This window comes from Scyliorhinus canicula, chromosome 7 (assembly GCF_902713615.1).
Source record: "Scyliorhinus canicula chromosome 7, sScyCan1.1, whole genome shotgun sequence".
NCBI classification, from domain to species: Eukaryota; Metazoa; Chordata; class Chondrichthyes; order Carcharhiniformes; family Scyliorhinidae; genus Scyliorhinus; species Scyliorhinus canicula.
The window spans coordinates 36,452,849-36,479,913 of NC_052152.1; the positions used below are offsets into that span (position 1 = coordinate 36,452,849).

The following is a 27,065-nucleotide window of genomic DNA, read 5'->3' on the forward strand; positions in this document are numbered from 1 at the left end:
GAGAGAATTTATGCTACACATGGTATCCTGGATACCAATGTCTGACAATGGGCAGCAATTTGCTAATCAGCTATTGCACACTTTTGCAAACAATTATGGCTTTGTTAATGGAGCCATGTTATCATGCTATCCTCAAGTGAAAGGAGAAGCTGAGAGGATTGCAAACCGTACAGAATTTAGTGAAGAAATACAGACATTAATCTAGTTTCTCGAAATTATCAAACCTCACCACTACAAAATGTTTTCTCACCATCAGTTATAAGTGAGTAGGAGTTTGAGAACAGTGCTTCAGTCTCGGACACAAAAGCCTAACTCCAATGTCATCACGATTGACCACGAGAGGGTAAAACAACACGAGGAACAACAGAGAAACATGAGGAACCACAGAGAAACAAACAGGCCTTTCATCTCTGACACAAAAGCTTTAACTCCAATGTCACTACGAATGACCACAAGAGGGTAAGGGACAACAGAGAAACAAACAGAATACTTGGAAGATGTAGAGAAAAGGGTTAACATCAGAAGCATACATAAAATAATATTAATAATAATAATAATAATAATCACTTATTGTCACAAGTAGCTTCAACGAAGTGACTGTGAAAAGCCTCAGTCGCCACATTCCAGCGCCTGTTCAGGGAGGCTGGTACGGGAATTGAACCTGCGCTGCTGGCCTTGTTCTGCATTACAAGTCAGCTGTTTAGCCCACTGTGCTAAACCAGCCCCACATGATGCTAAATGTCATATCACAAGATTGACTAACAGGGATCTGGAAGGATTCAATTTTTCAAACTTGGGCAGAGGTCTTAATATGTACAAAGTATCTATATATAAAGAATAGTGGTTTTAAGAAATTATTGTTTCAAGCAACTTGCTTCGGGAGAATAGACAAACCCGCAAAGGACCCGGAATAGATTTTGACCATACAACAAAACAGTTACTTCCTCAAAGAAGTCAAGAAAGTGACAGCTGCAATGGGTGTGAAATGCCTTACATTATATAACCAAGTTACACACTTCTATGCATGCCAATGGTATCAATATTCCACAACCCTGCTTAGAATGATGACAGTCACACCCACAGTCCATCAAAAATGCTAATGGTCCGAACAAGGACAGGTGAACATGGATTCATATTCTTATAGGCGGTAGCCATTAAGCATGCATGGGTGCACCTATACCTCATGGACTGCAGCGGCTCAAAAAGGCAGCTCACAGACTTCTGGTGACAGTGATGTGCTGAGCATACGCATTTCAGGTGGCTCTCCTCTCCCAACGAGAACCAAAAAATATACTTTTATACAAATTTGGCCTGAAAGCCCAACAAAAAAACAACTCCAACGGAGGAAAAGGAACAACGGGGGGGAAAAATGTCAGCGAATGAGAGCTCAAGAGGCCGACGTGAGGTTGGAGACAGGTTGTGCCCAGCACCCACATGGAGTCTGGACATGGACCTCTTGGACGACAAGGCCTTCTGCCAGGAAACATCACAGGCGAGTGCGTTACTAATAGCCAGAATGGGGACGTCTCACCTTCCACATTCTGGGAGGCACTGAAGGCTGTGATCAAGGGAGAAATTATTGCCTATGAGGCTCGCAGAGACAGGGAAGAGAGGGTGGCCAGGTGACAATTGAATGACTCCATTCTGGAGGTTGACAGGAACTACTCCGAACCGTGGACCTTCTGGCAGAGAGGAAAAAGCTGCAAATGGACTTTAACCTGCTATCCACTAGGAAAGCAATACGTCAACTCTGTCAGACATGGGGGACCTTTTACGAACACAGAAAAGGCTGGCCACCTACTGACTCACCAGCTGAGAAAGCAGGCAGCCATGAGGGAAAAAATAGCGCAGATACAAAACAATATCGCTGATACCCAAAAAAAGACAAAGACCCGACAGAATGCGGATCGAGCAAACCCATTTCGCTGCTTAACGTAGACACGAAGGTACTCGCAAAGTCCCGACCAAAAGACTGGAGAACTGCGTGCCAAAGGTGGTCGCAGAGAACCTGATGAGCTTTGTCACAGATCTATTGGTGCTTCCAGTTCCCCCACAACTGGCTGGTCCAGTCTACCAAGGAACTCTACCAAGGCAGACTAGTAACTGAGCCAAAAGAGGTCAACAGGGCGCTTGAGACCTTTTATCGAGGGCTGTACACCTCAGAGCCCCCGATGGGGGTGCAGGGACGAAACAGTTTCTTGGTAGACTGGACCAGCCAGTTGTGGGGGAGGACAGGCGGGGGAACTGGAAGCTTCAATAGATCTGTGAGAAATCATGGAGAACACCAGTTCCATGCAGGCAGGAAGGCGCTGGGACCCAACGGACTTCTATAAAAAGATTGCGCCAGCCCTGGCCCCACACCTAAGGGACATGTTCTCAGACCAGGTAGCGAGAGGCACCCTGTCTCCTACTTCTCAGACCAGGTAGCGAGGGGCACCCTGTCTCCTACCCGAACACAGGCCATGGTATCGCTGATACCCAAAAAAAGACAAAGACCCGACAGAATGCGGATCGAGCAGACCCATTTCACTGCTTAACGTAGACACGAAGATACTCGCAGTCCTGGCCAAGAGACTGGAGAACTGCGTGCCAAAGGTGGTCGCAGAGGACCTGATGAGCTTTGTTAAGGGTAGGCAGCTAATTGCGAACATCACGCGGCTGATGAATGTAATAATGACCCCCCCCCCCCCAGTGGAGAGAACACGAGAGGTTGGGCTAGGAGCAGGGCTTGCCTCCTGGGTGAAAGTCCTGTACAATGCCTCCGAGACGAGCATTCAAACCGACACCACAAGTTCTGAATACTTCCTGCTGCACAGAGGCACACGGCAGGGATGCCCACTGTTCCCGCTCCCTTGCCCTAGCAATTGAACCCTGACGATCGCACTGCAATATGCAAAAAGCACAGAGTCTCACTCTATGCGGATGACCTGCTCTTCTATGTCTCGGAACCATAGGATGACTTGAGAGCAATCATGCAGCTCCCGAAAGAGTTCAGAACCTTCTCGGATTAGAAACTTAACCTGGGCAAGAGCGAAGCATTCCCGGTGAACCCAAACGGGGAGGGACAGAGCTGGAGGCACTCCCATTTAAACTAGCCCAAAACAAATTCCGCTACCTGGGGATCCAGATAGCCCGGGACTGGACACAGATCCACAAGTGGAACCTGACCAGCCTGGTGGAGGAAGTGAAAAAGGACCTACAGAGGTGCAGCTCAAACAGAACGTTTAGTACATGAAAATAACGACGTTATAGGGCAACACAAGGTACACAGTATAAATACATTGACACAGACATCGGGTGAAACATACAGGAGTGTAGCATTAGTCAGATCAGTCCACAAGAGGGTTGTTTAAGAGCCTGGTACCAGCAGGGAAGGAGCTGTTTTTGAATCTATTCGCGGGACCTTCAGGTCAAGCACTTTCTCCGCAAGGAGACGGTAGGATACCCCAGGGCTCCGAGAACCACACTATTAGAGGACCTGATAAACACAGACAGTAAGGAAGGGGGGAACTCTGGGAATATCTACGGACAGCTACTGGACAGAGCAAGTCTACCACTGAGCGAAGCCAGACGAAAATGGGGAGACGAACTGGGGACGGAAGTGGGCTGGGGACTCTGGAGCGAAGCACTGAGCAGCGCCAACTCTACCTCCTCCTGCGCAAGGCTCAGCCTCAAGCAGTTTGGAGTGGTGCACAGAACAATGAAAAATGCACAACAGTTCAACACGCCAATCATCCTCGAGTAAACCTGCCAGGTTGAGAATGGCATCTTTTACGTCAACGAGGGAGATTTCAGAGAGTTTCTCCCCCCATCCCCCCGGCACTCCCCGCAAAGAAAGGGGCCTCTTAATTTCCCCAGGGAGAGTTTGTTCACTGCTGCAGTACGAGAAAAAGCTGAAGTAAAGAGACGTTCAGGGGAAAAAAAAGAAATTCTGGACCAATCTCAGCCCAGTTGTATTTTGATTCATTTTATCATTCTCTAAAGCAAAAGAAAGGTAATGGAGAGTTGATTACCCCTTCATTATAGCCCATACTGAGAACATGAGATAAGGTTACAGGCATGATAAAAGACGCAGCTACATATTCAGCACCCAAAGTGAAAACAGTAACCAGGCGTGAGCAGAGGGACCAGCACTCTAATTGAACAGCTATACATCCATAAGTAGTAAACGACAGATGAACATTAGTAAAACAACATACCCAGTAGATTTCATTTTATCATACAAAAAGTAATAGGAGAACAACAGGAGAACCATCACCACCAAGAACACCTTAACGTAGCGACGTTTCTTCATGTTTGCCAGGCCTGTAAAATAAAGGGGGGAAAAAAAATCTTATTCCTCAAAAAATAAGTTTACATAAATCACAACTGAAGTTCATCTAATTTAATCTGACTTCTCTGGCATTTCTTTTAACATACCACCTTTGTACATCTCATTTATTTGCACTTAATAGCCTTTTTAAAAATATAGTTAAAATTGTGAGCAATAGACCCACAACCTCTTGATCTCTGCCACCACCGGACAACACGTCTCATCAGCAGTGCAAATTCTATTATTTGCATTCACAACACGGTGCCTTGCTGTCGCCAGGAAACCAGTTGCCACACATCATCTGACTACTTGAAAGGAAATATGTGCCATGAGCTAGTGGTCTGGCAACTTGGTCTAAATTCACTGCAGAAATGTTTTGTTTCACAGGTCACATCTTTGTTCTAACTCTCACATTGTTTGAAAGATATTTGATCCACTCCCCCACGCATCGCTCAGTAAGATTTTAAACAGGCATGTGTATTCAATGGAATTGAAGGGAACTAAATCACGAAATGTATTCGCAATATCCCCAGAATTCCCCCCCCCCCCCCTCCCCCATCAAACTATGGTACCCTTCTCCATTTTGATACTGAACTTGCCATTCCAGTTAGGGGGTTAAGGGTTGTGAAAGTAAGACAACTGCAGATTAATAAAATGGTGAAACTATAATTTCTGGCATTAAAGCCAAATGTATCTCTATACAGCCTAAATGAGGTACTGAAAGCATCAAGGGAAGTACTTACTTTCAGCATGATTTCTTTTAATTTAAACCGTGGCTATTTACAGTCAAATATGTTGTGCTATACCACATACATGACGAATAACCTAGCTTCTTGGCAACTCACTTCCACAACGGTGTTCCTCGGAAATGTTAGAGATCAAGAACTGCTTTTAGTTAAAGAACGATTAAAGCTAAATTATGTGACAAATATTGTCCCGAGAAGATTTGCGCACATCACTAAAATAGTGCGACTCTAATTATGATACAATCACTCAACGATTAACATGAGCAAAAAAAAAAACAATTTGACAAGCAACGCTCTTTCCACAAATTCAAAGCAATTCACGCAAAACTGCATTGAAAAACAATGATCATGCCGCTGGGATAAAAGATTTACTCTTTCCCAAGCAAAACAGAAATGGGGCGAAATAACGGAAATGAAACCGAGTCCAGTGTCGAGTGCATTTAATGGGGTGTTTCCCAGCGTCAGACCCACTATCTAATGGGGCTCAGTTTTATTTTGGGGGCTCAGCAGGGAAGATCCCGCTGAGGCTGCACTTAGGAGCTCCGCTCACCTGTGCAGGAAGAGGTCATGACGTCCCAATCTTGAGACCCCCCCAACTTGACCCCTGGAACCCCCCCCCCACCCACCTACAAGGGGGTTATCGAGTTCCCCACACACCATCTAATAAGGGCAGGGCACCCCCAAGCCTGATCCGCAGCATGGGCAAATGCCACACGGGCACCCTGGCAGTGCCCCAAGCTGGCATTTATTGCACATGCATGATCGGGCTTGGGGTGCCTCCTTTAGAGCGTTCGGGCTGGGAGAGGGGGGCGTTAGAAGGTCGCTTCGGAAGCCTCGACTGGAAGGCCATTTTTAAATGGCGCTCCGATCTCTTGCTACACTGGGAGTTCTGGCAAACAAAGCTCCCCAGTGCTGAAAATGGGGATGTGCGCGGCGTTGACACACGTTTCATGCGGAGGCCGCTCACGTTGTATAGCCATATGTTTCTAGGTGTTGCGAGCGCCAGAAAACACACGGCTAAATGCACTCGCTGTGGGACTATGTTCCCAATTAGTGAACTGAGCCCAAGTGCCATTAGTTAATCTTGGGGAACTCTCAGCAGAGCCGGTGGGAAACTCCCAGCAAAATCCATCACAAATAACACTTAGAAACTTTTCCGTTAAATCACGGCCACTATGTCAGATTCTTGTTTGCATGGGACGATAAACAACTGACTTAAAGCTAAACTAAGAGAACATGCAGCATTTCAATGCTTTGATCTGATACCTACCTTATAGCTGGTAATAAATGGTTTCCATCGCCTAAACAATAAGGTTTCGCAGAAGAATAATTGGTCAAGAAATGTAACAGCCATAAGCTTAACGCTTTTTGTAAATTTTGTTGGCGAAATTACATCTGAATATAGGAATTAGGGCAGGAGTAGGCCACTCAGCCCCTTGAGCCTGCTTTGCCATTCAGTATGATTGGTCAATTCGGGAAAAAAGTGCAACATCAGTTGACGAATATCTGAAGGTGACCAACAGAAGTAAACAACAAAAGATGAATAAAGTAAAACAAAAACAGAAATTGCTGGAAATACCCAGCAAGTCGGGCAGCATCTGTGGAGAGAGAAAGTTAACGTTTCAGGTCGATGATCTTTTATCAGAAGTGGTAAATGTCAGAGATGTAACGGGTTTTAAGCAGGAACTGCTGCAGGGAAAGGAAGGAGGGGCGTATTAACAATAGGGAAGGTCTGTGATAGGTTGGAAGGCAGGAAATTAAATGACAGAAGGGAGATGATAATGGTGAAAGTTGAATAAAACGATGAGGCGAGAGGAGCTGTAAATGGCGACAGCAGCACGGGTGCCAGTACCCACCTGCTTCCTGAACAAACGCCTGTACTGATGAAAGGTTGAAATGTTAACTTTGTTTCTCTCTCCATAGACGCTGCCCAATGTGCTGACCCTTTCCAGCATTTCTGTTTGTATTTTTGATTTCCAGCACCTGCAGTATTTGGCTTCCGTCGGAGCAAAGTTAATCATAGTCAAAATATAAGTGGAAACTTTAATCACACACGGCTTCCTTCATGGTTTCAGCCAGGAGCCAGTGTCTGTCCTGGGGGCTGGGTGGGGTTGAGTTTTCACTGGTTCGGTGTGCCACCCTGTCCCATTCCTATTCCCTGCTCCCGATAATAAACAGGGGGTTTAAGCATCCATAATAGACAATATGCGTGTGAAATGCTCGGCGACACAGGAAGAGTTCAACTGGACCATACAAGGGTGAGGCAAAAGATACAGTAGTGCCAAGATCTGAGAGCCGACACAAACTCGGATCCTACCAAAATGCATAATCCCACCAAAATGCAAAACAGTATTCCAACAGAAAAAGTGGACAACACTGAAAACAGTGCAGCCTCGAAGCAAAATTAAATTAATGAAGCATTTGTAAATTAAGTAAACAAAGCAAAGCCAGATAAAAACAAGGATATCACCAATACAAATGGGCTATGGAAACACTTTAGAGGGTCTGTCAAAGAAAGAGGGGCAAATAACCAGGGTCTTTAAGAGCAAAGAAGGTCAATGAACCATGGGTCACGACTGCAATGTGGAAAAGATGGAGGAAAAGAAGAAAAATGGAAGAATATCAATACTGAAGAAGGCAAGCTAAAATACAGACACATGGTAATGAATTAAGAGGCAAAACAGAGATGGAACGATGGCAATGGTTAAAAGAGTGATAGAATTTGATTTCCTTTTTAGTCAAGGAGATTAGTGGCACCCTGTATAAATATTACAATCCCAGATAAGATCCCAACAGTTGCTAGGATATAGGATAGAAACCCAATATTTTATTTTAATTTTGTAAGACTGTGACGGAAGGATACTTTGCTCCATGAGTGATTTCATGCAAAATAGCAATATGGTGTATTAAAACAAGCTTCATTACCAACACAGGATTAAAATATCTTTAGCATCACCAAGAAAATAGCTTTCAATTACTCGTTAAACAATGTTTAACAATGACAATGAAACAATAATTCCTAACTGCTATCTTTTATCTCCACTCAATGAAAACCCATCTCAGGTCACAATCCACTTTTCAATACTGTTAGCAGACTCAGGGATACTTGCTGTAAAGAGATGTTTTGGATAAACCGCTTTGTGATCCTCCAGGAAACTGCTGGCAGAGTCTTGTCTTTTCAGAAACCTCCTCTGTTAACAGAGGGAAAAAAAATCACCTTGAACTAAACTTAGAATAGAATCATAGAATCCTCCATTGCGGAAGGAGGCCATTTGGCCCATCGATTCTGCACTGGCCCTTGGGCAGAGCACCCTACTTTAGCCGATGCCTCCACCCTATCCCGGTACACCCAGTAACCCCACCTAACCTTTGGACACTAAGGGGCAATTTAGCATGGTCAATCCACCTAACCCGCGCATCTTTGGACTGAGAGACGAAATCGGAGCACCCGGGAGGAAACCCATTGCAGACATGGGGAGAAAGTGCAAACTCCACACAGTCACCCAAAACAGGAACTGAACCCAGTCCCTGGAACTGTGAGGCAGCAGTGCTAACCACCGTTCCGCCCATAAGGGCTGTTGTGAAATGCCACACAAGTCGTGGGCAGCACAGTAACACAAGTGAGTAGCACTGTGGCTTCACAACGCCAGGGTACCAGGTTCGATTCCCTGCTGGGTCACTGCCTGTGCAGAGTCTGCACGTTCTCCCCGTGTCTGCGTGGGTTTCTTCCAGGTGCTCCGGTTTCCTCCCACAGTCCAAAGACGTGCAGATAGGTGGATTGGCCATGACAAATTGCCCTTAGTGACCAAAAAGGTTAGGAGGGGTTATTGGGTTATGGGGATAGGTGGAAATGATGGCTTAAGTGGGTAGGTGCAGACTCAATGGGCCGAATGCCCTCCTTCTGCACTGTATGTTCTATGTAAGTCCCCGCTCGAGCCCTGGAATGATCCCGAGGGGTAGAAGTTCAGGGCTGTGGCGATCTTGATGGAAACCAGGAGCCTGTATCCTCCTCCTCCATGGGGTGCCAAGTCAGCAAGGACATGGCACAAATGCTGCAATGTCCCGTTGTTCAGGCAGAACTTCCTGTGGCACATGCAGTCCGTCATCTGTCGTCAAAAGACCAGCGACGCCTGTACACCTGGACTGCTGGGAGGGAAGAAGCTTGTCGGTTTACAGACAGATCCAAAACTGAATAGGGTCCTGCTTCAGCTCTTGGCTCCTCCCATTAACTATTATCACTTTATTAAGCTAACTACAATATCTCAAATTATCTACTCCCCATGAAACCTTCTTAATATAAATAAAAGTCCGTAAGACCAAACATTTATGATGCTTTAACTGCACTTTGTCTCCAAGAAGCCTAGCTGTCTTTCAAACCATGGCTATTAAAAACATTTAGTTCATTTATGGGATGTGGGTGTCGCTGGTTAGGTCCGCATTTATTGCCCATCCCTTGTTGCTCTTCAGAAGATGGTGGTGAGCTGCCTTCTTGACCTGCTTCAGTCCACTGTGCTGTTAGGGAGGGAGTTCCAGGATTTTGCCCCAGCGACAGTGAAGGATCGACGATATATTTCCAAGTCGGAGTGGTGAGTGACTTACAGGGGAACCTCCAGGTGTTGGGGTTTCCAGGCATCTGCTGCTCCTGTCCTTCTAGATGGGAGTGGTCATGGGCTTGGAAGGTGCTGTCAAAGGAACCTTGGCGAGTTACTGCAGTGCATCTTGTAGACGGCACACACGGCTGCCACTGTTCACCGGTGGTGGAGGGTTTGAATGTTGAATCCTGAGGGGTAGAAGTTCAGGGCTGTGGCGATTTTGATGGAAACCAGGAGCCGGTATCCTCCTCCTCCATGGGGTGCCAAGTCCGCAAGGACATGGCACAAATTCTGCAACGTCCCGTTGTTCAGGCAGAACTTCCTGTGGCACATGTAGTCCGTCATCTGTCGTCAAAAGACCAGCGACGCCTGTACACCTGGACTGCTGGGAGGAGCAATCAAACGGGCTGCTTTGTCCTAGATGGTGTCGATCTTCGTGAGTGTTGTTGGAGCTGCACTCATCCAGGCAAGTGGAGAGTATTTCATTACACTCCTTACTTGTGCTTTGGAGATGGTGGACAGGCTTTGGGGGGCAGGAGGTGAGTTACTCGCCGTAGGATGCCTAGCCTTTGACCGGCACGATAGCCACATATTGATATGGCTAGTTCCCCCAGGATGTTGATTGTGGGGGATTCAGCGATGGTAATGCCATTGAATGTAAAGACGCGATGATTCGATCCTCTCTTGTAGGAGATGGTCATTACCCGGCACTTGTGTGGCATGAATGTAATTTGCCACTTGCCAGCCCAAGCATGGATATTGTCCAGGTTTTGCAGCGTTTGGATGTGGACTGCTTCATTATCCGAGGAGTCGCGAATGGTGCTGAACATTATGCAGTCACCTGCAAACATCCCCATTTCTGACTTTATGATGAAAAGGAGGTCATTGATGAAGCAGCTGATAATGGCTGGCCCGAGAACACTACCCTGAGGAACTCCTGCAGTGATGTCCCGGAGCCGAGATGATTGAAACATCCTTTGTGCCAGGTATGACTCCAACCAGTGGAGAGTTTTCTCCCTGATTCCCATTGACTCCAGTTTACCTAGGGCTCCTTGATGTCATACTCGGTCAAATGCTGCCTTGATGTCAAGGGCAGTCACTTACCTCACCTCTGGCAATCAGCTCTTTTGCCCATGTTTGAACCAAGGCTGTAATGAGGTCAAGCACTGAGTAACCCTGGTGGAACCCAAACTGAGCGTCCGTGAGCAGGTTATTGTCGATAAGTGCCACATGATAGCACTGTTTATGACTCCTTCCATCACTTTGCTGATGGAGAGTAGGCTGATTAAGCGGTAATTAGCTGGGTTAGATTAGTCCTCTTTCTTGTGAGCAGGACGCACCTGGGCAATTTTCCATATTGCTGGGTAGATGCCAGCGTTGTAGCTGTATTGGAACTGCTTGGCTAGGAGTGCAGCAAGTTCTGAAGCACAAGTCTTCAGTACTATTGCCGAAATATTGTCAGAGCCCATAGACTTTGCAGTATCCAGTACTTTCAGTCATTATCCTGATATCATGTGGCGTGAATCGTATTGGCTGAAAACTGACATCTGATGCTGGGGACCTCCGGAGGAGACAGAGATGGATCATCTACTTGGCACTTCTGGCAGATGATTTTTTCCGAATGCCTCAGCCTCGACTTTTGCACATATGTGCACATGTGACTTCAGCAGTCACATACTAACACAGGCTTTTAACTGCACCAAATATATATAATACAATATATCTGAAATTAATTCCTCAATTCATCACAAAGAAGAAAAAATAACTGCAGTGGAAAATAAGGGCAATGTTTCCTTAACAACCCTAATGGCCTTTGGGCAGGGCACACATGATGATGATGACTCCTCATAGCCTTATCGGTTCAAAGGGGAACATCCCCCATCTTCTCCATTCTCCCCACATAACTGCATTCCCTATTCTCTGGTACCATTCCAGTAAATGTCTTCTGCACTCTAGCTTGTGTCCAACTAACCTTCTTAAAAAATGATGCCTCAATATTCCAGTTCATTTCTTCTCATTTCCTTCCTGCTGTGGACAAACGAAGCTATCTGATAATTCAATATATTTTGCATCACATATTCCACTTTGCGATGCTATTTACTTTGCTTAATTAAAGTTAATGGATATGCAGAGAAAGAAACTCCTAATTTTTGGAAGCAGAGTGTATAGAAAACCATTCGGAAACCTCCTGGGGCACTCCATACGGATGTGTTCGTATTTGAGCTTTCAACCATCAAGCAATCAAAAAGCATTCTGCACCCGATGTGGCTGTCTAATTTGTCTTCTATTTTGTGGCCATCTTGCAATTCATTCTGCTGTCTGGACCTGATTCTGCACAACCTGATGTTTTTTTCAAGAGTCTCATATGTGGCACCTGCTCAAAACTGTTCAGAAAGCCAAAGTATCCACTTCCTTGCTCTTGTCTATTCTTTCTTCAAATAATTCAACAAGGTGGTTTAAATGCGATTTACTTTTTGAAATAAACTCTGCTTTTGTTAATAATGTTCTCCAGCTTGGTAACTGATCTTTCAGCAAAGATTCTAGCAGTTTTCCTTACACCGATGTTAAGGCTATTTATTGTCTGTGGTCGATAAATCCTTTAATCAGTTCTAATTCCCAATTTGAAGACAGAAATTGCATTTGGTGTCGCCGATTCTACTGGATCTGTTCCTTTTCCTAATGTTTTCTCTTTAGTTGGCCATTAGTGCCTCTGCTATCTACTCCCTTTTTATTGGAATGTTTATAAGTGGGGACCTGCGAAATTGTCAAACTTAAGTTTGCCTAGTATCTGATTTCCCTCCAAGTCAACTTTTATAGTACCATGGAGCTCTGTTGAACTGACATTGCACAGTAGACTTGGGTATTGGTGTATAATGTAAAATGCACAATTCGCCTACTCTCAGACACCAAGGTGACAGGTTTACAAAACGCAGCATTAAAACCACACAGGCAGTCACTAGCCCATAAACGTATTACAATTTTCCAAAGCCTACAATGTTAATTTCAAAGTGATTACAAGTTGGTGAGTTCAGGGGTGGGTGGTGATCTACATTCCCAACACCAGCAAATAATGTTTTTCCTCAAATTGACTTAGAACTGATGACTGCATTTCAAACATTGTAAAGATAGTAAGAAATCGAACATTTTAAAAGCAGCGTTCCTGACAATTGTTACGAAATATCTTCAGAACTTGACTTTTCTGTAAAGGATGAGAACAGGTCAAGTTTCTCTTGTTCAATAATTATCTTGCTTTGGCACTGTTCCTATTTTAAGTATCTATCATGTCTTGGAATTCAAACAAAGAATATTGTTCATTAAACATTTTAAGATTTTGAAGTTTACACATAATTTTGCATGTAATGTGTTATGGGCCAGGGTTTAGAGAACCCCAAAGTGTATCATGGAGTTCACCTGACCCACAACTTTTAATAGATTGTGGTTATGGGGAGCACACAGCCTACTCTACGGGGGCGGTACAGCAGAAATGGAAAAGTGTTTTTTAAAGCAAAACAATGTTTATTCTATGAACTCAAGTTAACCTTTTTAGAACAAAGTGAACATCTTAGCAACCATTAATTCAAATACAACCCCCAAAGAATACAACACTAAGTAATCCTTAAGCTGTCCTTTTAAAATCCAAAAGACCTGAAAAAAAGCCCTTCAAACAGAAGCACATCAGGTTAAAGTCACTACTGAGAGCAGTTATTAGTTTTAAATCACCAAAGGATCGATTTACAGTTTTTCGATTACAGAGAGAGACTAATACCCCTTCTGGCTGTGACTGCAGCTATCCAGCTCTGAAAACACACCCTGCCACAAACAGCCTAAAACAAAAGTAAAAAGCTGACAGACAGCCCAGCTCCACCCAAACTCTGACATCACTGATAAACACCCATTTCTTAAAGGTACGCTTCTTAAACACCCATTACTCAAAGGTACTCTCACATGACAAATGTAAAGATTTCAGAACGCGTTCGCTGTCAGAGAGACGTCGTTGTGAGCGGAAAATCCAGAGAGAATCAGGAAATGATATTCTCTCCGGCAAGATCGCGTTTCCCAATTTTGCCCACCCCTCCCCAGTGACATCACGAGGTTCCCACCCACAAAAAGAGAGAGATCCTCATTTTTATGCATTTGAATAAATTTTAATAAGGTCACCCAGCCCAGCACCCCCTCCCCTGTCACAGTCACCCCTCACTGAATATTACAACAGCTTTCTAAAAACGACAATCAGTCCAGGCGATCCCTCCAAAGCCAAGTATTCATAGAATCATAGAATTTACAGTGCAGAAGGAGGCCATTCGGCCCATCGAGTCTGCACCGGCACTTGGAAAGAGCACCCTACTTAAACCCACGCCTCCACCCTATCCCCATAAACCCAATAATCCCACCTAACCTTTTTGGACACTAAGGGCAATTTTTCATGGCCAATCCACCTAACCTGCACATCTTTGGACTGTGAGAGGAAACCGCAGCACCTGGAGGAAACCCACACTGACACGGGGGGAGAATGTGCAGACTCTGCACAGACAGTGACCCAAGCCGGGAATCGAACCTGGGACCTGGAGCTGTGAAGCAATTGTGCTAACCACTATACTACCACATTGTCCCCAGGGGAAGAGGGACATGCCCTGGCACTGTCCCCTGGCACAGGCTGCCCCAGGCCAAGCAGCAGTAAGAGGGGCGGGTTCTGGTGGGCGCCCCATGAGAGGTTCCAGTTATGTGTGGTTGGGAGAGGGGGTGTGAAAACAGTGTGGCGGGAGCTCGCAGGCAATGGGGGTTTCAGGCACTGAGGGGGGGGGGGGGGGTGGAACGCCAGCTGTACTTCCACGGAGAAGGTGGCGGTGGAGCACTGAGGGGGGAAAATGCCAGTGGTACTTCCACGGAGAAGATGACAGTGATGGGCGGGGGCACTGGGGGGGGGACGGGGGACGCCAGCGGCACTTCCGCGGAGAAGGTGGCGGTGGTGGGCAGGTGGAAGGAGGACTCATGATTGTCCTAGGGAGCTACATGCCGGTTTCCAGTCTGAGCTGGAAATCTTGACAAAGTGTTGGTTAGCGCAATAATTTTCTGTTAAGGTTGCATGAAACAGCCCTGCTGCCTCACGGCGCCGAGGTCCCAGGTTCGATCCCGGCTCTGGGTCACTGTCCGTGTGGAGTTTGCACATTCTCCCCGTGTCTGCGTGCGTTTCATCCCCACAACCCAAAGATGTGCAGGGTAGGTCAATTGGCCACATTAAATTGCCCCTTAATTGGAGAAAATGAATTGGGTATTCTAAATATATTTTAAAAAGGTTGCATGAAACAATACACATTATTAAATGAATTTTTCTTTATTTTATGCTTCCATTTTTTGAGAAATATTACGATACAATTTTGCAATCTAGTTCACAGCTGTACTTAACAACCGCTTTATGTTCAATATCAAAACTGCACATATAAAAATTTCAAAATTGCTGAATAAAGAAGTAAATATGTGCTTTTTTTAATTGCAAACCAGCATCACTGAATCTCTTCTCTCTTTCAAACAAGAGGACAAGGTGAAAAACTAAGCTTCCTAAAGCATCGTACCACCAAGTCACCAAAGAGTTAAAAAAAAAGGAAGTTGAGGGGGAAATTGCCAGATATTTTGTATACAGCCGAGCAGACAACTAAATGCCTCAGATGAAGGACAGGACTCACTCACCATTTTTGGGCCCTCCTGTCGTTTGGGATCCGGTCGATTGTTTTGTTACAAGTCTGCACCTTTTCAAAGCTCTTACGAAATCTGATTCCATCATTCTTTCAAGTAATGCGTTCCAGATCTTAATAACTACTGTGTGTGAAAAGGTATTCACTTCCCCAACTCAGCTGCCAAAAAAACAGATTATCCCTACTCGCTCGATCAGATCCTATGTCATTTTTAGTCATTAAGTCTCCTCTTCCTTAGGTTTCTCTGTGGTCAGGCAAACAGCCCCAATTTCTCCAATCTTTCCATAGAACTGAACTCTCTCAATCTCTGATATCATCCTGGTTAATTTCCTCTTTGTCTACTAAAATATTGTGTTCAGAAACAGTTGATGCCTAACCTGCGACTTCTAAAGGTTTAGCGCAATTTCCTTGTTGCTACATGCTTTCTTAATCACCTATCAACTTCCCCGGCACCTTCAGAAAGTTGTGAACATACACCTCCAGGTTCGGCACGTAGTTTGACTGAATTCAGAGAGGGGTCCTACAGTTTTAGAGTATATGCAGATAGCACAGGACTTAAGAAGTGGGAGGGCATACATCACTTTGACAACACTGAACAAGAAGTCTTGGAATTTCATAGACTCATACAGTGCAGAAGGAGACCATTCACCCCATTGAGTCTGCCGAATTTGGCAGAATGATGGGGTTACATTAAAGATCCAGTTAAATAAATGAACTGCTGTCGCTATCCTAAAACTAAAAAGGCAAAGAATGATCACCTTATTTTCTTTTACACAACACATTCCCAGAACAGTCCTTCCTATTTAAGTATCACATTCGTCAGCTAGCATGAAACCAGAACACATTCTGTAGTGAAGTGAATTATGATAGTTAAGTGCTATTTGTTCAATTGTATTTTTCTACAGGGCAGAAATGGGTTGCTTCCAGTTTGAGCCTTGAAATAACTTAATTAGCTAGAAGCATTTAAGCGAGATCCATTCTTTTATGGAGAGCAATGGCTCAGCAGCATAATTCATCTCGAGACTGGCACTGGGGCAAACTAACCTGAATTTCAGTTTTATAAACCGGCATTAAATCAACAGTGAATTAACAGGAGCTACCTAAGCATCCACCAAGGTTGCAGGTTACATTATTCCCATTGTTCATTAACTGACAGCCCAAACAACCAGATTTGTTTTGGGACATTTGTTACCTAGTCTAGACTCGATAATAACACAAAAACACAAATGTAAATTTCTGTTAGCAGCACGTTACAGAGGAGCAAAATTCAAACTGCATCTATTTCAGGGTTCGGGGCAAGATTCTCCGTTTCTGAGACAAAGTGTTGACGCCGTTGCAGAATTCGTGGACCTTCGCAACAGCTAAACTGGCGTTGATTTAGCGACTGTGGAAGGGCTAGCATCAGCGCTACGTAAAACACAATCTATTCAAATGAAAACCGGTGCGGGATTCGCCGGTTCCGGAATTAACACTCGGGAGGCTGACAAGCTGCAGCCGTAAATATATATTACAATCCCCACACACACTCATCGCAGCCAACAAGATGGAATTGGTTGTCCTGGAGGGTGCCTGTACAGCTGATGGGTTGGCTGGGGCCAGGGAGCACCTAGAGGAGTGGCCTGGGGGACACCTATATCACCAGTGGCCCTAATTCACAGTGGGCTGTTAGCGGCACATGCAGCTGCATGGCTGCCTTGCCGGTTGCGACAATGGCATTTCATGCCCGGCCACACTGACCCCACAGTCCATCTCCTGGCCACCCCCCGCTACTCCCCCAGCCTTGCCAGAAGCCCCCCCGACCAGCGGAACAACTGTCAGCAAACTATGGCGATGTTGGACACTTTCCGTACCCACTCTCCCTCCTTCAATAGCCACGATGCTGGTTTCACGATTTTTAAAAGCACAAGTGAACCATGCTATCGGGAACAGAGGCGGTGAATCGCAGAGACTACCGGATCAGGCCCGCCAATGACACGCAAACGTTGTTTACGATGGGCCGAATGGCCTCCTTCTGCACTGTAAATTCTATGTATGCCGCTGACGAGGTGATGGAGAATTGCGATTTGGCGTAAAATCAGCGCCTGCCACAATTTTAGTGTCAGAACCTATTCTTGTTCTGATATCTTGTCTTTGTGAATTAATCCAGGATGCGGGTTTTGCTGCCCTGCTTCTCACAGACAATCAATGCTCAGCAAATTGCATCAGAAAGTGACGTCCTTTTGGTCAAGTTAGCCATCCTAAATCCCATTTGATTACATATTACTGCAATGTCCTAAAAATGCATGTTTAATGGATGGAATTGTTGCGTAAGGATCCAATGGCACATGTGCGAACAAATAATATGAATTCAGTGTACTTCCCGTTGCACAGGGGTACAAGGCACGGATGCCCCATGTCCTTCATTTGGTTTGTGCTGGCAATAGAGCACTGGCCGCAGTGCTGAGGTGCTCAGATAAATGGAGAGAGGTTAAGTTTGGACCCAAGCTCTTCTGTGGCGGATACAATGGAACAGCTTCGGAGATTTGGGGCATTTTCAGGCTACAAGCTGAACTTGGGTAAAAGTGAGTGTTTTCTGGTGCCTTCTCCGGAGGTGGGAGTCAGAGTGGGTTGGCATTTTGGGTGGCAATGGCTAGAATCTTTATTGTCACAAATAGGCTTACATTAGGGCAGCACGGTAGCATTGTGGATAGCACAATTGCCTCACAGCTCCAGGGTCCCAGGTTTGATTCTGGCTTGGGTCACTGTCTGTGCGGAGTCTGCACATCCTCCCCGTGTGTGCATGGGTTTCCTCCGGGTGCTCCGGTTTCCTCCCACAGTCCAAAGATGTGCCGGTTAGGTGGATTGGCCATGATAAATTGCCCTTAGTGTCCAAAATTGCCCTAAGCGTTGGGTGGGGTTACTGAGTTATGGGGATAGGGTGGAGGTGTTGACCTTGGGTAGGGTGCTCTTTCCAAGAGCTGGTGCAGATTCGATGGGCTGAATGGCCTCCTTCTGCACTGTAAATTTTATGAATTAACACTGCAATGAAGTTACTGTGAAAAGTCCCCATTCCTTGTTCAGGTACACAGAGGGAGAATTCAGAATGTCCAATTCACCTAACAGTAATTCTTTCAGGACTTGTGGGAGGAAACTGGAGTACCCAGAGGAAACCAACGCAGACACGGGAGAACATGCCAGACTCCACTGGGAATCGAACCTGGGAAACCATAGTGCTAACCACTATGCTAACATGTTGCCCTTGCTTCAGATATTTGGGTGTAGGTGGCCCAGGATTGGGACCGGCTTCATAAATTGAGTCTGGTAGGGAGGTGGGATATGATGTACGATCAATTGCACGAAAGACTAAGATTGGGTACAACTGTAGCTTTATTAGAGTCAGATGCGTGGCCTCCTGCTGCAGCTGGTGAAATGGCAGATCAGAGGAGGATACGCATATTTATACAGCTCCTTATGGGCGAAGCCAGCCGGCAGGGGCTACCGGCGAACCTGTAGTGCAGGTCCTACCTTACATCCCCTAATACAGGTGCACACAGTGGTTCACCACATTCATCCCTGTTAAAAATGAGTCCAGCAGGGGGTGGCGTAAAACTATATACAGTTTTGCAAATAATTTACAGTGAGGAGGGGAAAAAAATGTCCACTTTGATGGTCCAGTGCCCGTCAGAGGTGAAGTCGATCCGGTGATTTGATGGTTTGCTGGGAGCAACGCAATGGTGTCGGTGCTGGCGTCGCCGACGTCGGTGCTGGTGCTAGCCAGTAGTCGGATGACCCCGGGAGCGTGCCAAAATCTTCCTCGTTCTCTTGCGTGGGCAGGGGAAGGAGGGATGGACCTGGTGGGGTTAATGTTGAGAGCGCGGGGGAGGGGAGGGTGGCGCGTGGGAGGAGAGTGTGTTGCAGTGGAACCTGAGGGAGCCAGGTCCCTGAGGGAGACAGTATCTTGGCGGCCGTCGGGGAACTCCACGTAGGCATACTGGGGGTTGGCGTGGAGCAGGCGTACCCTGTCCACCAAATGGTCAGCCTTGTGGAGTCGGACGAGCCTACGTAGAAGGACCGGTCCTGGAGCTGCGAGCCAAGTTGGGAGCGACACCCCGGATGTGGACTTCCTAGGGAAGGTAAAAACACGTTCATGGGGTGTGTTATTTGTGGCGGTGCACAGTAGTGACCGGATGGAGTATAGTGCATCAGGGAGGTCCTCCTGCCAGCGCGAGGCTGGGAGGTTCCTGGACCGTAGGGCCAGCTGGACGGCCCTCCAAACCGTTCCGTTCTCCCTCTCTACCTGCGCGTTTCCCCGGGGGTTGTAGCTGGTCGTCCTGCTGGAGGCGATACCCCTGCTGAGCAGGAACTGACACAGCTCATCACTCATGAATGAGGATCCCCTGTCACTGTGGATGTAGGCTTGAAACCGAACAGAGCGAAGAATGTGTTGAGGGCCTTGATGACGGTGGCAGACGTCATATCGGGGCATGGGATGGCAAAGGGCAATCTGGAGAACTCATCGACCACACCGAGAATATATGTGTTGCGGTTGGTGGAGGGGAGGGACCCTTTGAAATCCACGCTGAGGCGTTCAAAGGGGCGGAGGCTTTCAACCAGGTGCGCGTGGTCTGGCTGGTAGAAGTGCGGCTTGCACTCCGCGCAGTCCTGGCAGTCTCTGGTGACTGTCTGTACTTCGACGGAGTAGGGCAGATTGCGAACTTTGACGAGGTGGTACAGTCGTGTGACCCCCGGGTGACAAAGGCTGTCGTATAGGGCCCGGAGTCGGTCTACTTGTGCGCTGGCACATGTACCTCGGGAAAGGGCGTCTGGGGGCTTGTTGAATTTGCCGGGGCGATACAAAATCTTGTAATTATAGGTGGAGAGCTCGATTCTCCACTGCAAGATTTTATAATTTTCGATCTTGCCCCGCTGCGTGTTGTTGAACTGAAGGCTACCGACCGTTGGTCAGTGAGGAGAGTGAATCTCCTGCCGGCCAGGTAATGCCTCCAATGCCGCACAGCTTCAACGATAGCCTAGGCCTCTTTTTCATGAGTGCAGAATTTCTGAGGCATGAAGGGTGCGGGAAAAGATTGCCACGGGTCTGCCTACCTGGTTTAGAGTAGCGGCGAGGACGATGTCTGAAGCGTCGCTTTCTACTTGAAAGGGCAATGTCTCGTCTACTGCGTGCATCCCGGCCGTGGCTATATTCTGCTCTGATCTGGGCGAAGCCATGTTGTGCCTCGGCCGCAAGGGGGAATTGAGTGGACTGTATGAGTGGGCGGGCCTTGTCCGCATAGTTTGGGACCCACTAGGCGTAGTAGAAGAACCCCAGGCACCATTTGAGGGCCTTGGGGCAGTGGGGGAGGGGAAGCTCCATGAGGGGGTGCATGTGGTAGGGATCGGGCCCCAGAAGTCCGTTTTGGACTACATAGCCGAGGATGGCTATGCGGGTCGTGTGGAACACACACTTCTCCTTGTTGTACGTAAGGTTGAGGAGAGTGGCGGTGCGGAGGAATTTAGCGAGGCTGGCATCGTGGTCCTGCTGGTCATGGCCGCAGATGGTGACATTGTCCAAGTACGGAAACGTGGCCCGCAAACCGTACCAGTCGACCATTCGGTCCATCTCCCTTTGGAAGACCGAGACCCCGTTAGTGACGCCGAAGGGAACCCTAAGGAAGTGATAGAGCCGACCGTCTGCCTCGAAGGCAGTGTATGGACGGTCCGATTTATGAATGGGGAGCCAATGGTAGGCGGATTTCAGCTCAATTGTTGAGAAGACCCGGTACTGCGCAATCTGGTTGACCAGCTCAGATATGCGTGGGAGGGGGTACGCGTCGAGCTGCTGTAGACCACGACCATTCAGTGTTTCTCCCCCGTTTTTACTACTACCACTTGAGCTCTCCAGGGGCTATTGCTGACCCCGATGATACCCTCCCGAAGCAGCCGCTGGACTTCGGACCTGATGAACGTCTTGTCCTGGGCGCTGTACCGTCTGCTCCTGGTGGCAACGGGCTTGCAATCCGCAGTTAGATTGGCAAAGAGGGAGGGGGGTCAACCTTGAGGGTCGCGAGGCCGCAAACGGTGAGTGGAGGTAGGGGCCCGCCGAATTTGAGGGTGAGGCGTGGGATCCGGAGGCCAGGGAGATCCATTGGTTGGCGGGGTGGACCGCAAGGGAGCAGCGCCTTACCGTATCTGGGTGTATGAAGCTTTCGGTGCTCCCGGAGTCCAGTAGGCAAGAGGTTGCGTGGCCGTTGATTTTCACCGTTGTCGAAGCGGTGGCCAGGTTGTGAGGATGAGACTGGTCCAGTGTCATCGAGGCGAGCTGCGGGTGATCGTCCCGGTTTCAGATGGGGAGCGTTGGCGACCCAGATCTGCCGTTCCAGCCCTGTGGGGGAGACAAGACGGCAACGTCCGGGGGTCCTGTAGGGAACAAAATGGCGGCGCCCATGGAGCGCACGTTGCGGGGGCGGGGCAAGATGGCGGCGCCCATGGGCCGCACGTGGACTGAGGGCGGGATGGCGGCGCCCACTGTCCGTACCTGGCTCTGGGAGGAGACGATGGCGGCACCCACTGGCCGCACATGACCCTGAGAGAAGGTGGCAGCGCCCACTGGCCGCACGTGGACCTGGGGGGGAGAAAATGGCGACGCCCACTGGTCGCACGTGGCCCCGGGAGGAGAAGATGGCGGCGCCCATTGTGCGTTCGGCATGGGGGAGGGGGTGATTGCGGGCGCGATAGCGGCGACAGCGCGGGCCTGGCACACAGCTGCAAAGTGGCCCTTTTTACCGCAGGACTTGCAAGTGGCGGCGCGGGCCAGGCAGCGTTGGCAGGGTTGCTTCTGCTGACCGCAGAAATAGCAGCGGGGACCCCCGGGGTGCACGGATTGGCGGGCGGCGCAGGCGTACTGAGTAGGCAGGGCCCTAGCCGGGGGGGTGGGGGGTTGTTTGCGGGATCCAGGAGGGGCAGGACGGGTGGGCCACATGGCGAGCGGGGTAGGCCTGGACGTTACGAGATGCGACCGTCATGGAGAGCACTAAATTTTTTGTCTCTGTTAGGTCGAGCGTGGTCCTTCCAGCATTCGTTGTCGGATGGGGTGCGACGCAATCCCCGTTACAAACTCGTCGCGCACGAGCAGATTGGAATGTTCGGTGGCCGTAACGGCCTGACAGTCACAGTCCCATACGAGTGGGATCAGGGCCCGCCAGAAATCTTCGATGGACTCACCAGGGAGTTGAGAGCGAGTGGCGAGTACGTGCCTGGCAAAGAGCGTGTTTGCTTACTGTGCGCAGTTCTCTTTTAGGAGTGCCATCACTTCCGCGTAACCCGGGGCATCCTGGATCAACGGGAACACGTTGGAGCTCAACCTGGAATACAAGACCTGTATCGTCTGAGCTTCCGTCGGCGTGGGGGTCGCAGCGTTGATGTAGGCCTCAAAACAAGCTAGCCAGTGATTAAAGTCGTTTCTGGCGTCGGGCGAGTGCGGATCCAGCTGCAGGCGATCTGGTTTGATTCTGATATCCATTTCTTAGTAAATCTGACTGCAATAAATTGATGCACGATCAATTGCACAAAAGACTCAGATTGGTACAACTGTGGCTTTATTGCAGTCAGGTGCGTGGCCTCCTACTGCAGCTGGCGAAATGGCAGCTCAGAGGAGGACACACATATTTATATGGCTCCTTGTGGGCGGAGCTAGCCAGCAGGGGCTACCGGCGAACCTGTAGTGCAGGTCCTACCTTACATCCCCTAATACAGGTGCGCACAGTGGTTCACCAGAGGATAGCCTTCCCTTATCGTTGGCTGGCGGTGAAGATTAATATTTCACCCTCGTTTTTACTTTTCTTTCAGTGCTTGCCGGTTTTTTTTAACCAAAGTTGCTCTTTAACAGAGTGAATGAAATGAAATGAAAATCGCTTATTGTCACGAGTAGGCTTCAATTAAGTTACCACCCTAGTCGCCACATTCCGGCGCCTGCCTGGGGAGGCTGGTACGGGAATCGAACCGTGCTGCTGGCCTGCTTTAAAAGCCACCGATTTAGCCCAGTGAGCTAACCCAACCCCTACTGGAGGAAGTATTGAAATTATAAGAGTAAACTTTATGCCAGGAAGCAGACCCTCCACCGTATGTATTGTTGATGATCAGAGCAAGAGTGAGTTTTTTTTAAAAAGTATTTTTATTAAAGTTTTTAACATTTTAAAACATTACAACACAGAAAAAAACCCAACCCAAAGCATCCACCCCCCCCCAACCCTAACAGTTAACGATAACTAGTTCTCCAAAATGTATACTAAACAAGCCCCACCTCTAATAGAACCCCCCATTCGCCCCCCTTGGGGCAAATTTCACCTTCTCTAAATGCAGGAACTCCATTAGATCCCCAGCCACTCCGAGGCAAGAGTAGAAAAACTGACCTCTATCCCAATAAAACCCGCCTGCGAGCGATCACAGAGGCAAAGGCTAGAATATCTGCCCCACACCCGCCTGTAACTCCGGCAGGTTTGACACCCTGAATATGGTGCCCAGAGGACCAGGCTCCAAGCCCACATGCAAGATCATCGACATGGTGCTGAAAAACAACCTCCAAAGTTTGTCCAACTGCGGGCAGGACCAGAACATGTGTACATGATTAGCTGGGCCCCTCTCACACCATTCACAAATATCTCCGACCCCCTCAAACAGCCGGCCCATCCTCGACTTTGTCAGGAGCACCCAGTGTACCAGCTTTAGCTGCATCAATCCCAGCCTCGCATACGAGGTTGAGGAATTCACCCTTCATAGCACCTCTGACCACAATCCTTCCTCTGGCACCACTCCCAGATCCTCCTCCCACTTGACCATAACCCCCTCCAATGACACCTTAAACGGGAGCGGCACCGTTGCTAGCGCCCGCAACACCGACCTCCTACAAAAACCTGCCTCCATTGTCATACACAGCCTCCGTCTCCCTACTCCAACCCCTCCTTCTCCGCATTTGCCGCCCAGTAATAGTACAAGTTCAGAAGCCCCCCCTACCCGACTGCCGCCCTCTCTTCAGAACCGTCTTCCTAATTCTAACTTTCGTACCTGCCAGGACAAACGGCAGAAGAAACCTGTCTAATGGGATAGAGGCCAGTTTCTCTACTCTTGCCTCGGAGTGGGTGGGGATCTAATGGAGTTCCTGCATTTAGAGAAGGTAAAATTTGCCCCAAGAGGGGCGAATGGGGTGTTCCATAAGAGGTTGGGCTTGTTTAGTATACATTTTGGAGAACTAGTTATCGTTAACTGTTAGGGTTGGAGGGGGGGGGGGATGTGGTTTGGGTTGGGTTTTTTTCTGTGTTGTAATGTTTTAAAATGTTAAAAACTTTAATAAAAATACTTCAAAAAAACTCACTCTTGCTCTGGTCCTCAACAATACATACGGTGGAGGGTCTGGTTCCTGGCATAAAGTTTACTCTTAAAATTTCAATACTTCCTGCAGTATACTGTGTATGAGTAGTCATTGGAACTTATCCTTTAGTTTTGCTGTTTCCTATGGTGTAAAACACTGAAGGTCAAGGTAACCAGTTAAAGAGCTTCACTACAGTATGTGTATAGATTAAACATAGGCACAGTATCATGTTGCAAACTTGAGATTAGAACAACCCTTGCCTGAACTGCTATCGTTAACCTATTAATTCTCAAGTATGGAGACACCATTAAACAGTGTGACTTTCTCAATGAGAAATACATCCTAAATACATAATGTGTCCCAGGTAATCTGTTACGGCAAATACAGTAGATAACTGTTATTTACAAAGAAAATATTCTTGCACCTATCTAGCTGAAATGGCATGCGATGACCAGAGCTAAGCCATCCCACAACACAAAGTATATCTAAGCTCTACAGTCCTGCCACAGTGTGAATGGTGGTGGGCAATTAAACAACTTACTGTAGGAGGCTCCACAAAAATCCCCATCCTCAATGATGAAGGAGCCCAGCACATCATTGCAAAAGACAAGGCTGAAGCATTTGTAACCATCTTCAGCCAGAAGTGCTGAGTAGATGATCCATCTCAGCCCCCTCCCGAGGTTCCCAGTAGTACAGATGCCACTCAATCTACATGATATCAAAGGGCCGACGGCACTAGTTACTGAAAAGGCTATGGGCCCCGTGAACATTCTGGTACAAGTACTGAAGACTTGTGCTCTGGAACTTGCCGTGTCCCCAGCCAAGATGTTCCAGTACAGCGAACACACTCGCATCAACCCGACATCCATACAATCCCTGCAATGTAGGAGGAGGCCATTTGGCCAGTTGATTCTGCACTAACCCTCTGAAAGTGTACCCTACCATTTTTAAAATATATTTAGAGTACCCAATTCATCTTTTCAAATCAAGGGGCAATTTAGCTTGGCCAATCCACGCACTCTGCACATCTTTGGGTTGTGGGGACGAAACCCGTGCAAACACGGGGAAAATGTGTAAACTCCACACGGTCAGTGACCCAGAGCTGGGATCGAACCTGGGACCTCGGCGCCGTGAGACTGCAGTGCAACCACTGTGCTACCTTGCTGCCCCAAAGTGCACCCTACCGAGGCTCAGTTGCCCGCCCTCCCCTCGTAACCCCGCGCATTGATCAAGGCCATTCCACCTAATCTGCACATGTTTGGATTGTGGGAGGAAACTGGAGCACCTGGAGGAAACCCATGCAGACACGGAGAGAACACGCAAACTTCACATAGACAGTCGGCCAAGGCCAGAATTGAATCCGAGTCCTTGGAGTGATGAGGCAACAGTGCTAATCACTGTGTCACCCCAATATGGAAAATTGCTCAGGTAGGTGCTGTCCACAAAAAGCAGGACCAATCCAATCCAGCCAATTAGCGCCACAATAGCCTACTCTCAAATATTATCAAAAAGATTGAATGCGTCATCGACAGTGATATCAAGCAGCACACATACTCAGCAATAACCTGCTCGCTGATATTCAGTTTAGGTTCTGCCAGAGCCACTCGGCTCTGGAGGTCAATCATCTCAGTCCCAGGACATCACTGCAGAGGTTTCTCAAAGTAACTTCTTCATCAATGACCTTCCCTCCACCATATGGTCAGAATTAGGGGTGTTCACTAATGATTGCATAATGTTGAGAACCATTTATGACTCTTCAGATACTAAGTAGTCTCTGTCTATATGCAGCACAATCTGGATAACATCTGGTTTGAGCTGATACATGTGAAGTAATATTCACACCACATAAATGCCAGGCAATGATCATTTGTTCTATGTTCTAATGCATCTTGTAGATGGTGCTCACAGCTTCTACTGCGCATTGGTGTCGGCCGGGATGCCAATCTAGCAGGCTATGTTCCGGATGGTGCCAAGCTTCTTGAATGTAGTTTGGCCTAGCTGAGACTAAAAGCTAGCACTCTCCGTGACAGTCACCTCATGTAATGCTCAGGCCTACCCCTCCGGCCGCGCGGCCCACCCCTCCTATCCCTCGTGGACTCCACAGACGGCCGGCCCAGCAGGGGCTTCACCCAGCCAGTACGCCTGCGTCACACGCCAACCCGCGCACCATGGGGGTCCCCGATGTTACTTCTGCGGCCAGCAGAAGCACCCCCGCCAACGCTGCCCGGCGCGCACTGCCAGTTGGAAGGCTTGCAGCAAAAAGGGGCACTTCGCCGAGGTGTGCCAGGTCCACGCAGTCGTCGCTATCGCCCCCTCCCCCCTGACCTACACAGAATGGTCGTCGTCATCTTCATCCCGGACCGGGCGCGGCCATCTTCACCT

The 27,065-nt window shown here is 48.0% G+C and overlaps 1 protein-coding gene across 19 annotated transcripts in view; it reads right to left on the reverse strand.

Annotated features, from left to right (window-relative positions):
• The window catches only part of LOC119968866 (type 2 lactosamine alpha-2,3-sialyltransferase-like), a 198,039-nt gene that overhangs the window by 61,023 nt on the left and 109,951 nt on the right, over positions 1–27,065 (reverse strand). For 17 of the 19 annotated variants that reach the window (XM_038801782.1, XM_038801779.1, XM_038801778.1 and 14 more), the window contains one exon: positions 4,200–4,305. In XM_038801782.1, coding sequence (XP_038657710.1) covers positions 4,200–4,294 — 95 coding nt within the window. In that variant the 5' untranslated portion in view covers positions 4,295–4,305. Of the gene's footprint in view, positions 1–4,199; positions 4,306–15,335; positions 15,602–27,065 lie in introns of those variants that run through there. The other 2 variants (XM_038801770.1, XM_038801785.1) reach the window with 2 other exon arrangements.